Genomic DNA, 13,947 nt, shown 5'->3' on the forward strand with positions numbered 1-13,947 from the left:
GTAAAACATATTGATTTCTTTTTTAAATGAAATTCATTATTTGGAATTATTTCATTTTTTTTATTGCAGCATTGATTAAATTGTTGTAATAACATTAATTATTTTTAATTGTTAATGCATAACTTTTATAAAATACTTTTCATACCGACTCTCTGGTGTGAGTATTATATTGTCTATTTTGAGTATAAGTTTTCATAGTTTTGTTTTGGGCTTCTCAAAATGGCTCATACTAAGGAGAGAGTATTATTTGATTATAAACTCATGATTATTTTCTAAATTAGCTGATGTGGAACTTTCATCATCCAACACCTCTTCTCGAACAAAGTACGTCTCCCCTTAATTGAGGCTCGACTCCTTTTTCTTTTGGAGTCTTAGTCATTTTTTACTATGTCTTCGAGAAGGCTCGACTCCTTTTCTTTCGGAGTCTTTTAATCGACATTTGAGAATTTACCAATCTATTGGCACGACCAAGTTTAGGGCATGACTCTGATACCATGTTAGAGTTGTGTTCGTTTAACATGGTATCAGAGTTATGCCCTAAACTTGGTCGTGCCAATAGATTGGTAAATTCTCAAATGTCGAATAAAAGACTCCAAAAGAAAAGAAGTCAAGCCTCGATTAAGGGGAGACGTACTTTGTTCAAGGGGAGGTGTTGGGTGATGAAAGTCCCACGACTGCTGATTTAGGGAATGATGATGAGTTTATAATCAAAGAATACTATCTCCATTGGTATGAGGGCCTTTTGGGAAAACCTGAAGCAAAACCACTAAAGCTTAAACTCATACCATTGTCCAGAGTTCTGTTCCTCTGACAAATAACATTAATAAATTATTTAAAAAATAGAAAGAAATAATTATAAAAAAGAAAAATCGAATATGATACCAAAGAAGAAAGCGTGGCAAAGTTCTGTTCACTCATTCAACTCCCAACGGTTTCGGGCGAACAGTGCCCGTTATCAATTGTTCGAGTGCGCCCATTGACATGGAACGTGGAGCTCTGCAGGTTCGAGTCCATATCTCCATTGGAGCACTCGCAATGTTTCTTCTCAAGGCATATACTCTTCTCCGATCATCTCTTTGTATCCGATTTTCTTTTGTTACGGCACCAAAATCTTTGATACAAAGCCGGGATTTATGTGTTTGAAGTTGTAATCCTTTTCCCGTTGTTGCAGGCATGGAGAGTATCAGTTTTTGGGGCCTATGGCTACCTGAACTTCACCAAATCTGCGTTCAGGTAACATTTTCCCCCTTTTTTGTCTAATTTTTCAGTGGAAGTTGTATGATTGGATCGTGTTTGGAGTAGAAGGGAAACTTCTGGTAGTGATTTAGGGTGAGTTTGTAGTGAACTTTGGAAGGATTTGGAGTGCTTATTAAGTAATTTTCAACGATTGCTTCTCTTTAAACTTTGATTATGGTGGTTTGTCGACTGATTAACACGTTGTTCATCTGTTTAGTTCCTCGAAAACCCTATTTATTTTCATAGCTTTTTTTGGAATTTAGACTTTAATTTTGTTTAACTCCACTAAACCTGAAAGGTTTGAGGTAATAATCTTTCGTTCATAGGTGCACTGATTATTAGTGTAATGACTCGTCCACTACTAGCCGATATTGTCCTCTTTGAGCTTTTCCTTTCGAGCTTCCCCTCAAAGTTTTTAAAACGTGTATGTTAGGGAGAGGTCTCGACACCCTTATAAAAAAATGTTTCGTTCTTCTCCCAACCTATGTAGGATCTCACAATCCACCCCTTTCAGGGCCCAGCGTCCTTGCTGGCACACCGCCTTGTGTCCACCCCTTCAGGGCTCAGCCTCCTCGTTAGCACATCGCCCGGTGTCTGGCTTTGATACCATTTGTAATGGCCCAAGCCCACCACTAGCAGGTATTGTTCTCTTCTTGGAGAACGGAACTGAAGGGGGGTGGATTGTGAGATCCCACGTCGGTTGGGGAAGAGAACGAAACATTCTTTATAAGGGTGTGAAAACCTCTTCCTAGCATACGTGTTTTAAAAACCTTGAGGGGAAGCCTGAAAGGGAAAGCATAAAGAGAACAATATCTATTAGCGGTGGGCTTGGGCCGCTACAATTAAAATTAGAGGTTCTTGTGATGTTAAACCATTAACAATTTCATAAATATGTTTTAGCTTCGTTAATATGGTTAACTTATTACTGTTTTATGGCTATAGTGAACATTCTAAGATGTTCAAACCAGAAGATATGCAAGCAAACATTGAGGGGAAAAATTGCATTGTTACTGGGGCGAATTCTGGGATTGGATATGCAACTGCAGAGGGTTTAGCATCACGGTCTCGATCCCTTTTCCAACTCTCTTGTTTCGGTTTTTGTTATATTTGTTGAGTCATCAAGGAACACAACTTATGTAAAAAGAATATCGATTCTTCGTGGAAGCATGAAATTTCGGATGTTTTTGCAGTGGAGCCACCGTCTACATGGTATGCCGCAACAAGGAAAGAGGAGAAGCTGCTCTCTCTGAGATAAAGTCTAAAACAGGAAACCAAAATATTCATTTGGAGGTAGTTCTTTTCCAACCACCATTAACAAGAGAATGTGGCTTCGATAAAGAAATCGTTAACTTCTACGAGTCGATAATTTTGTAACTCTTTTCTTGTAGATAATATTTGCAGCAGACCATTTAGATTATGCTATATTTAAAAGAATAGATTACTACTTTAGCTTTCTTGTTATCTGATCACTTTTCTTTAGTTTGCAGGTCTGTGATCTTTCGTCGATCAGAGACGTTAAGTCGTTTTCCTCGAATTTCATTTCAAAGAATGTCCCGGTCCATGTTTTGGTAACAAATCTCTGTCTTTGTAACATTTTCCTTTTAGATTCTAAAAATTGTACGTTTGAGCCCGTATTTCGCATTAATCTGCAAAATCGTTATCATTTACTTTCTTTCTCAACAACTGTTCCTTCTATCTATGTAACATCCCATATCAGTTGGAGAGGGAAACAAAACTTTTCTTATAAAGGTGTAGAAACCTGGACCTAACATATGCGTTTTAAAACCTTGAGGGGAAGCCCAGAAGGGAAAGCTCAAAGAGGACAATATCTGCTAGTAGTGGGCATGATCTGTTACAAATGGTATCAGAGCTAGACACTGAGTGGTGGGCTAGCGAGGACGCTGGCCCCCAAGGGGGGTGGATTGTGAGATCCCACATCAGTTGGAGAGGGGAACGAAATATTTCTTATAAAGGTGTGGAAACCTCTCCCTAGCAAACGCATTTTAAAACATTGAGGAGAAGTCTAGAAGGAAAAACCCAAAGAGAACAATATCTGCTAGCAATGGGCTTGAATGGTTACAAATGGTATCAGAGCTAGACACTGGACGGTGTGCCAGTGAGGACACTGGCCTCCAAGGGGGGTGGATTGTGAGATTCCACGTTGGTTGCAGAGGGAAACAAAACATTTCTTATAAAGGTGTAGAAACCTCTCCCTAGCAGACATGTTTTAAAATTTTGAGGGGAAGCCTAGAAGGAAAAGCCCAAAGAGAACAATATCTGCTAGCGGTGGGCTTGGACTATTACAAATGGTATCAAAATTAGACACCGGGCAATGTACCAACAAGGACGCTGGCCCCCAAGGGGGGTGGATTGTGAGATCCCACGTTGGTTGGAGAGAGGAACGAAACATTTCTTATAAAGGTGTAGAAACCTCTCCTTAGAAGACGCGTTTTAAAACTTTGGGGGGAGTCCAAAAGGGAAAGCCCAAATAAGATAATATCGGCTAGCAGTAGGCTTGGACGGTTACGGTCTACAATTATAAATATTATAAATATGTCACTTTAACATCATGAAAACTGTTGGATTCAAAAGAGATTGATTTCCGTTCCTAACTGTACATAGGTTAACAATGCGGGATTGCTCGAGAATAATCGAGTTACAACATCTGAAGGGTATGATCTTCCATTATCTGTAACTTTTTTTTTTTTATCTAAGAAATAGTTGCCCAAAAGTTCTTAATAGTTTCTGAATTCCAGGTTCGAATTGAACTTTGCTGTGAATGTTTTAGGCACTTATGCAATAACTGAACTAATGATGCCATTGCTGGAGAAAGCTGCACCTGATGCAAAGGTCATCACAGTTTCTTCTGGTGGAATGTATTCAGTTCCCTTAACCAATGATCTGCAGGTGTGCTGCTTTGTTGAACGTCTCTGCCTTCTCTGTTTGTGGACCTAATTCTTACTGGATCTTTGTTCTTTGTTTCCTTGTAGTTTAGTGAAGTAAAATTTGATGGGGCCAAACAATATGCACTTAACAAGCGAGTTCAGGTTAGTAATGCTCCATGTATCTTGTTCTAGAATACTATGCTTTTGATTGACTGTACGCTGTTCGAACGCGTTTTCCCGTTTTAGGTTTCATGCATAAATGCTAAAAGTTTTGGTTTGTTTCATCGAGGGTAAAGATACTAGAAATACGAAAAAACGAAGGTATGAAAAGGGAGGGCTATTGTAAAAAGGGACTCCACACTAGTAAAATAAGACCTAAAGGAGGATACCTACAAAAAATGCCTCAACCGAAGCCTAAAGGGAAACATAGAACTTTTGTAATGGCCTAAGCTGATATTGTTTGCTTTGACTTGTTATGTATTGTCGTTAGCCTCATGGTTTTAAAACGCGTCTACTAGGGAGAGGTTTCCACACCCTTATAAGAAATGTTTCGATTCGCTCTCCAACCGATTTGGGACCTCACAATCCACCCTCCTTGGGGCCCGATGTCCTCGTTGACACACCGCCCGGTGTCTGGCTTTAATACCATTTGTAACAAGCCAAACCCACCGCAAGTAGATATTGTCCGCTTTGGCTGTTTTGTGTCGCCATCAGCCTCACGGTTTTAGAACGCGTCTACTAGGGAGAGGTTTCCACACTGTTATAAAAATTGTTTCATTCCCCTCTCAAACCGATTTAAGATCTTACAATCCACCTTCCTTGGGTATCCAGCGTCCTTTCTGGCACACCGCCCGGTGTCTGGATCTAATACCATTTGTAATAGGCCAAACCCACAGCTAATAGATATTATCCGCTTTGATCCGTTACGTATCACCGTCAGCCTCACAGTTTTAGAACGCGTCTACTAGGGAGAGATTTCCACACCCTTATAACGAGTGCTTCGTTCTCTCTTCAGCCGATGTAGGATCTCACAATCCACCCTTCTTGGGGGCTAGTGTCCTCGCTGGCACACCGCCTGGTGTCTGGCTCTGATACCATTTGTAACAGCTCAAACCCACCGCTAGTAGATATTGTCCGCTTTGGCCGGTTACGTATCGCCATCAGCCTCACGATTTTAAACGCGTCTACTAGAGAGAGGTTTCCACACCCTTATAAGGAATGTTTTGTTCCCCTCTTCAACCGATTGAGATCTTACAACTTGACAAAATACTGCACACTCTAGCTGTCACAAAAATCTCCTCATCTTAGGAAAGGGTGGGGAGAAGGAACTCCTCTTCATCTCTCAGGATATCCTAGGCCTAGCAAAACAGAACCGAAATGCCTCAGAAAAATAAGATCCAGACTGCACGAGCGAAGAGCGAGTCATGGTAGTAATTATTAACGAAATGATATTGTGACATTTTAATTATCTTTCAAAGTTCAATATGTGTAATATAACCTCGCTTGACACTTTATGAAGATTGCTTGATTTAGCCATTGCTGCATTGTATTGTGAGATAGCTAAAGGTGAGTGAAGCTTTATTTTTAGGTGGCTTTGACAGAGAAATGGGCAGAGAAGTACTCCAACAAAGGGATCGGATTCTACTCGATGCACCCCGGCTGGGCCGAAACGCCCGGAGTTGCTAAATCTCTACCAAGTTTCACTAAATCGTAAGGATAACTAGCAAAATCTTTGTTATTCAAAACGGGCTAGATTATCAACTCCTCGCTCGATCATTTCAGGCTCTCGGGGAAGCTAAGAACGAGGGAGGAAGGGGCCGATACGATTATTTGGTTGGCGTTACAGCCGAACGAGAAGTTGGTACCGGGAGCATTCTACTTTGATAGAAGTGAAGCGCCAAAGCATTTAGCATTTTCTGCTACAAAGTCCTCTCATGCAACAATTGGGTCTATATATGATCATCTTCGTTCATTGTCTGGTTTGGCTCAATAATTCAGATCAGAAAAGGTGAAAAGAGTGTGAACTTCTATTATGTATTTTATGAGAACTTGTATGAATTAACTAACTACTGGTTCTTATTTTTAAGCCTTTTTATTTTGGTTTAACTATTTATCTAAAACCTTATGATTTTATCTCGGAGGAAGATCAAGTTATACCGTTGGGATCGTTTAGTTTGAGGTTTTACTTGAGATAAACTAGGGGTGTACATGGTCCGGATTGAGTTGGGTCGAGAGTTTTTTTTTGACCAAACTCATAAGTTCAGGTTGGTTGGAATTGGTAACCCAACCCAACCCACTATTGGGTTCGGGTTGGGTTATCGAGTTGTCAAAAAAAAAAATTTAATTTTAAGTTTTATTTATCCACCATTTATAATTATTCAGATGCAATTTTAGATAAAATATATTAAAAATTCATAAACAAACACAAATCATTCTATAATTATTCACAAAACAAAAATCAATAAAAAACACAAACAAAAATGATAACATATTAACTACTTCAACAGTGTCATAAGACTAAAAATTAACTAACATTTGTTAAGAATGGGTTAAAGCGAGAAACATTAAGAATGGGTTAAAGCGAGAAACAGTTAAATAGTTAAATACAGACATGTGTGCTAAGAAAAAGGATAGATCATCGATTAAAAAAAATATATCAGAAGATATAGATCATTCAATTAAAATTAAATTAAATAAATAAGTAAGAAAAATATAGGAATAGATAGATCATCAAATTAAAATTCAAATTAAATAAACAAGTAAGAAAAAATATATTAAATAAACAAGTAAGAAAAAATATAAGGATAGATCATCAAATTAAATAAACAAGTAATTAAAAATAATAAAATAATAATAGTGAAAAATATATAATATAATTTATATATTTTTATTTGGCTCTGGTCAACCCAAAGGTTTTATTCACGAACCCGAAACCGAACCGATTCAGTTCGGGTTCAGACAAATTAACCCAACCCTACCTAAAATGCTAATCCAACCCAACTCTTATAGCTCGGGTTAGGTTGGTCCGAGTTGTTGAATTGAATGTACACCCTTAAGATGAACCATGTTTGGTGTTGCATGAGAATGCTACTAAAATTTCATGTAAATAAACAATCATTTTTTTTATTTTCTATAATTTTATTATATTATTGAATTTAGATAATTAATTGTGGTCAGTTGATTTATTTTTATTAAGTAAAATTATTAAAATAAATTTAATAATTTTAATTTTAATTTATTTTCATTTATTAAAAATTTTATTGAGTTTATTTAACAATCAAAATCATTATCCTCAAATAAACTAATTTAATAATATTTGGTAGATTTTTACTTAGAAATAATTAGAACAATAATTAAATGAAAAATTAATTATACTTATTATATTTGAAAAATCAAATATAATTAATTTATCTCTCCTTCCAACTTAAAATACATCTATTTCAAATTTAAGTTGTTTCCTCTTTTCTTCTTTCCGCCCCATTATAAATTATTTGAAAATGATTGATAGATAAAAATAATTTTTTATTTTAAAAAAAAATAGGAAAGCAAACTTATAGCCAGTAGCTATTATTAGGTTATGGAGCTTGATGCTTGTTTATATAGCTTAGTCAACCACCGTTATTAGAGCTATATTTGGTAAATGACATATAAAATAAAATGTCGTAATAAATAGCTATGTACAGTAAAAAGCTATATCGGGTAAATCTATATATATATATATAACAAAGGGTTATATCTCGTAAAACTATATATAATAAGCTAAACTATATATATTCCTTTAGCTTTGAAATTGTACTCTCTATATTCTATGTATTCTCTCTTATGGTACACATTTGTAGTCATCAATACAAAACCTTTAGCCAATATTCTCCTTGCATTTTCTCTATCCTGTTCTTTGTGTTCATCTAGATTGAGTGTGCGTGTTATTGTGCGATCCTAACAACTGGTACCAGAGCTAGGCGGAAGTCACCACGATCTGTGAAGATGGAAAGTTCAAAGATTGGAATTAAGAAGTTCGATGGATTCGATTTCGATTTCTGGAAGATGCAAATTAAAGATTATCTGTACCAGAAAGATCTTCACAAACCCCCTGTTGGGGGTGAAGCCGGATACCATGACCACGAAACAGTGGAAGCTCAAGGATCGACAAGTCTTAGGGTTGATTCGGTTGACGCTATTTAGCAACGTGACGTTCAACATCATCAAGGAAAAGACAACGTCAGATCTGTTGAAGGCGCTGTAGAATATGTACGAAAAACTATCGGCTATGAACAAGGTGTATTTGATGCAAAGATTGTTCAATCTACAGTTGTCTGAAAGTAGATCTATTGTTGATCATATAAATGAATTCAATATGATCTTAAGTCAATTGAGTTCGATGGAAATTAATTTTGAGGATGAAATTAAAGCATTGATTTTGATATCATCTTTACCCGAGTTGTGGGATACTGTTGTTGCCGCAATCAGCAGTTCCCAAGGATCTGATCAACTGAAGTTTGATGAAATTCGAGATGTAGTTCTCAGCGAAAGTATTCGCAAACGAGAAATTGGAAATTCATCTTGTACTGCTCTTAGTGTTGACCAACAGGGAAGAAGTAAACCAAAGGGCCCAAACAAAGGGTGATCAAAATCAAAGAACCGAGAAAAATCTTTAAATAGACCAAATGTAACGTGTTGAAATTGTGGAGAAAAAGGTCACTTTCGGACAGACTATACAAGACCAAAGAAGAAGCAGAATCACCAATCTAGAGATGATGATAATATAAATTCAGCAGAAGACATTGGGAATGCTCTAATCCTCAGTGTGGACAATTCGATTGAATCCTGGATTTTGGATTCAGGTGCATCTTTTCATTCATCTCCAAATAAAGAGTTGTTCCGGAATTTCAAGTCTAGAAATTTCGAGAAGGTGTATCTTGCCGACAACAAAGATTTGGAAATTAAAGGAAAAGAGGACGTCTGCATAAAAACTCTGGCAGAAAATCAGTGTTCATTAAAGAATGCCAAATATATTCCTAGTCTCAAGAAAAACCTGATCTCTATTGGTCAGTTGAACAACACAGGTTATGCACAGAGTTAAGGAAGAGTTCGTATTATAAAGGGTGCTATGGTGGTAGCACGTGGCATAAAATCTGGAACTTTATACACCACTGTTGGGTGTATGAACATATCTGTTGTTACTGAGAGTGCTTCAAATTCAAGTCTATTGCACAATAGACTTGAACATATGAGCGTGAAAGGAATGAAGATGCTAGCTGCGGAAGGAGTTTTAGAAGGCTTGAAATCTGTTGATGTGGGTCGTTGTGAGAACTGCATTATGAGTAAGCAGAAACGAGTTAGCTTCACAAAGATTGCCATAGAATTGAAGAAAGTGCAGTTGGAAATGGAACCAGATGTGGAGCAAGGTTCGAAGACAACGAAGCAAGTGGGAGTTTAGCTTGAATTACAGGAAAACTCACCTAGTGATGTTGTAGCAGATACTCATGAAGCTCCTGAGACTATTGCCGAGGAACCAGAGGTGGAGCAAGGTTCCAAAACCACGAAACTAGTGGGAGTTAAGCTTGAGTTGAAGGGAAACTCACCTAGTGATGTTGTAGCAGATACTCATGAAACCCCTGAGACTATTGTTGAGGAACTAGATGTGGAGCAAGGATCCAAGACCACGAAGCAAGTGGGAGTTGAGCTTGCGTTGCAGGGAAACTTACCTAGTGATATTGTAGCAGATACTCATGAAACTCCTGAGACTACTGCTGAGGAACCAGATGTGGAGCAAGGTTCCAAGACAACGAAGCAAGTGGGAGTTGAGGTTGAGTTGCGGAGAAAATCACCTAGTGATCTTGTAGTAGATACTCAACAAACTCCTGAGGTTGTTGCAGAGGAACTAGTAGTAGAGCAAGTGACACCTGAACCGGTGTTGAGAAGATCATCCAGTACTATCAGAGTACCATTTATGTATGTACCTTCATTACACTATCTGTTGCTGATGAAAGGGAACCAGAGCCCTTTGATGAGGCCCTACAGTTGGAGGATACAACCAAGTGGGAGCAAACCTTGGATGATGGGACGTCTAGGCTTAAAAAATGCATTGTACTGAGGCTGAGTACGTGGCAATAGCTGAAGCTAGAAAGAAGACTATATGAATGATTGACTATCTGGAAAAATTGGGCAAGAAGCAGCACGAAGAGATTCTTTATAGAGATAGTCAGAGTGTCATACAGATAGTGAGGAACCCGATCTATCATTTAAAGACAAAACACAGAAGATGATACCATTTCACTTGCAGGTTAGTGAAAGATGGTGATGTGTTTGGAGAAGATAGATGGTGCAAAGAATCCAGCAAACATGTTGACAAAATGTATTGATGTTGGAATATTGAGGTTGTGCAAAGCCTCAATTGGTATGGTTCCTTGAAGATGCTCATGATCGTTTGAGAATGAAATTCTTGGTTGACTAGATCAGTCTCGTGGGAGAATTGTTAGGTTATGGAGTCTGCTGCTTATTTATGGCTTAGTCAACTGTTATACATAATAAGCTATATTTGGTAAATGGCATATAAAGTAAAATGTCATAAATAATAAATAGCTATGTATACTAAAAAGCTACCATATATATATATGGTAGATAATTATATATAATAGAGGGTTATATCTGGTAAAGCTATATATAATAAGTTATAGTTATGTATAGTAAAAAACTATGCTATATATGGTAGATAGTTATATACGGTAGATGGTTATATCTGGTAAAACTATATATAGTAAGCTAAACCATATATATATCTATGGCAGAGCTTCGAAGATGTACTTTCTATATTCTCTGTATTCTCTCTTACTATACATATCTGTAGTCATCAATACAAAACTTTTAGCCAATATTCTCGTTGCATTTTTTCTATCTTGTTCTTTATGTTCATCTAGATTGAGTGTGCATGTTGTTGTGCGATCCTAACAACTATTTTTGAAGGGCGAGCAAGTAGCTATTTTTTATATTCGAGAGACTTGACTAAATAGGGAGTTGAGAATATAATTCCACAAGATGAAATTCATTCATTCCTTCCCATATAGGAAAAGTAAATAAGTAATTTTCTTACGTACTAGGACTTGAACAATGGGCCTCACCTTCACACTAGTTCGAGAGAGATTTGATTTATGATTTGATCATAAACAAATTGTTTATAAAAAATTAGTAGTATTTAAGATATAAGATGTAACTGTTGGTATCGATACCAGTCGTTAGCCCTGATACCAGTTGTTAGGATCGCACAACAACGCACACGCTCGATCTAGATGAACACAAAGAATGGGATAGAGAAAATTGCAAGGAGAACTCTAGCTAAAAAGATTTTTCTTTTTATTGATGACTTCAGGTATGTACAACAAGAGAGAGTACAGAGAATAGAAAAGTACATCTTCAAACTACCGGACGGGATATATATATAGTTCAGTTTACTATATATAGCTTTACCAGATTTAACATCTACTATATATAGCTATTTACTATATATAGTTTTACCCGATTTAACCATCTACTATATATAGCTATTTACCATATATAGCTTTACCGGATATAGCTTTACCGGATATAACCGTTGACCAAGCTATAAATAAGCATCAGGCTCCATGACCTAACAGTAACTATAAGGACAAAATAGACTTTTGACCTAGCTGTAATTACGAACAAGTTGTGAATGATAGACTTACTTGTAATGATTATATCAAGGGACACAACTTGTCCTACGGTGCATAAAAGTGCAACTCTAGGTCTATAGTTAATATGTGAAAATTGATTAATAAAAGAGTTAAATTAATTAATTTTGTACAGATCTTCTTGCTAACTCATAGTAAGGATCGGTTTAGTTGAAAGAAAAAATATATATTAAAATATCTACAAGCCGAGATTCAATCATTGGAGGAGCTGGATTAAGTATGTTAAAGATTTGTTTAAACTTTCTCCGTATTTTTACAATGTAAGTTTGTTTAACTTTTAGTTTTGTTTAATTATAAATAACATTAAAGTCGATTTCCAATGTTGACACTGCGTGAATGAAATGTTATTCCCTACCGTGACACCTCGGTCAATTTTAAGGAAGGAACCGAACAATAAGCACATTTAGAAGGTGGTGAGAGGACAAATAGATGGTTTTTCATCAAGAGAGTATAGTGACACCGGCCGTGCAAAAACACCCTTACCCAACCGTGAGGTGTCAAGAGAAGGAGTCGTGAGGAGGTGTATTATACAAGAACAAATAATCTCGAGTAATATTAAGATTGGGAATCGTAAGCAAGGTTCATACAAAATCAAGTCGTCCCAACAAGTCCTCGAGAGGACCTCTAGTGGTAGTAGAGGTAGCCATTGTGAAGGAAGGTGTTTAATCTCTAATATCGACCACAAGTGCTTTAAGAGGAGCTGAAATACGAGCTAAAAGGTACGATTTTGTAGAAGGAATACAACCGAGAGTAGTCATTTTGATACTCGAGACTTTTCTTTTCATAAAACCTTAGTAATCCTGAAGTAGCAGAGATTGGTCAAAACTTTGAATCACATCTCAACGCTCCCCCTTGATTCAAAGTTACGGATGCCAAATAATCTGCTTCTGAAGTTGACAACGCCACTGTCTATCATATAATGATCTTGCTCGATCGCTATTTACGAACCCAAATAATTTGAAATTAGAAGATTTAGGATACCAAATTTCTAACGTAAGACTCTTTTCGCTGCTCCATAATGAACCTTTGAAGGATGTTGCATAAACCTAGAAATAATACCAACAGGAAATACAATGTCGGGTGGTGTGTGTTAAGTGAATTAATCCACCAACCAAGCTTCTGAAACTTCTAACATCTGCCATTTTCGCTCCATCCTCGTGTTGTAATTTCACATTAATATTCATGTGTGTTGTTGCATGCTTACAATTAAGTATGCTAAATTTACTCGTAATATCTTTGACATTTTCTTTACGAAATAAAAATCTCATTTTCAACTCGATATAGCTCAAGACCAAGAAAATAGTGCAATAAACTCATATAAATGATATCATCAACGTACATACAAATAATTATGAAATCACTTTTATCTTCGTTCTTCATATACAAAGCTGACAATACTATTCATGTTAGATGAACACGACTCTCCACAATGGTATGATATTGTCCACTTTGAGCATAAGCTCTCATGGTAAACACGACTCTCCACAATGGTATGAATAATTCACTTTGAGCATAAGTTCTCATTAGCCGAGACTTTCATTCAATACCTCCCCTTGAACAAAGTACGCCTCCCCTTAATCAATGCTCGACTCCTTTTCTTTTGGAGTCCTTTGTTCGACATTTGAGGATTCTATTGGCATGACTAACTTTAGGGCATGACTCTGATACCATATTAGATAAACACGACTCCCCACAATGGTATGATATTGTCCACTTTGAGCATAAGCTCTCATGACTTTGCTCTGGGCTTCTCCAAGAGGCCTCATTCTAATGGAGATAAGTATTCCTTGATTATAAACCCATGATCATTCCGGTTGTGGAGACTTTCATCCAACAGTTCAAACTACTGGAAGATAAGCTCAAGTTGCAATTCATGCCACAATATAGAAAATCAAGGTTTATTTATTTTTTTATCGTTAAATTTTTTTTTCGTGAATGATAATCTAGAGTTATGGTGTTTCATTAATGTATTTTAAGACTTTTTAACTCTTTGGAATGTCTGGCAGAAGGTTAAGAGTTTTCTTATGAGACTATTTAAAGTCATGTTATTATTTTTATAAAATATACTTGAATAAATGCAGAAAAAATAGGCACTTGTGCTTTTAGCCAATAACTAAGTT

At 36.7% G+C, this 13,947-nt stretch overlaps 1 protein-coding gene across 1 annotated transcript; it reads left to right on the forward strand.

Annotated features, from left to right (window-relative positions):
* Positions 1-911: 911 nt before the first annotated feature.
* On the forward strand, positions 912-6,265 carry LOC111443262 (dehydrogenase/reductase SDR family member 12). Its single transcript, XM_023081011.1, has 10 exons — positions 912-1,050; positions 1,172-1,233; positions 2,179-2,298; positions 2,427-2,526; positions 2,724-2,804; positions 3,859-3,908; positions 3,993-4,143; positions 4,227-4,283; positions 5,710-5,831; positions 5,904-6,265. The coding sequence occupies exons 1-10, from the start codon at positions 982-984 to the stop codon at positions 6,112-6,114; spliced, it is 1,023 nt and encodes a 340-aa protein (XP_022936779.1). The 5' UTR covers positions 912-981; the 3' UTR covers positions 6,115-6,265.
* Positions 6,266-13,947: the final 7,682 nt, after the last annotated feature.

Source organism: Cucurbita moschata, unplaced genomic scaffold, assembly GCF_002738365.1.
Source record: "Cucurbita moschata cultivar Rifu unplaced genomic scaffold, Cmos_1.0 Cmo_Scf00005, whole genome shotgun sequence".
In the NCBI taxonomy this organism is placed as follows: domain Eukaryota; kingdom Viridiplantae; phylum Streptophyta; class Magnoliopsida; order Cucurbitales; family Cucurbitaceae; genus Cucurbita; species Cucurbita moschata.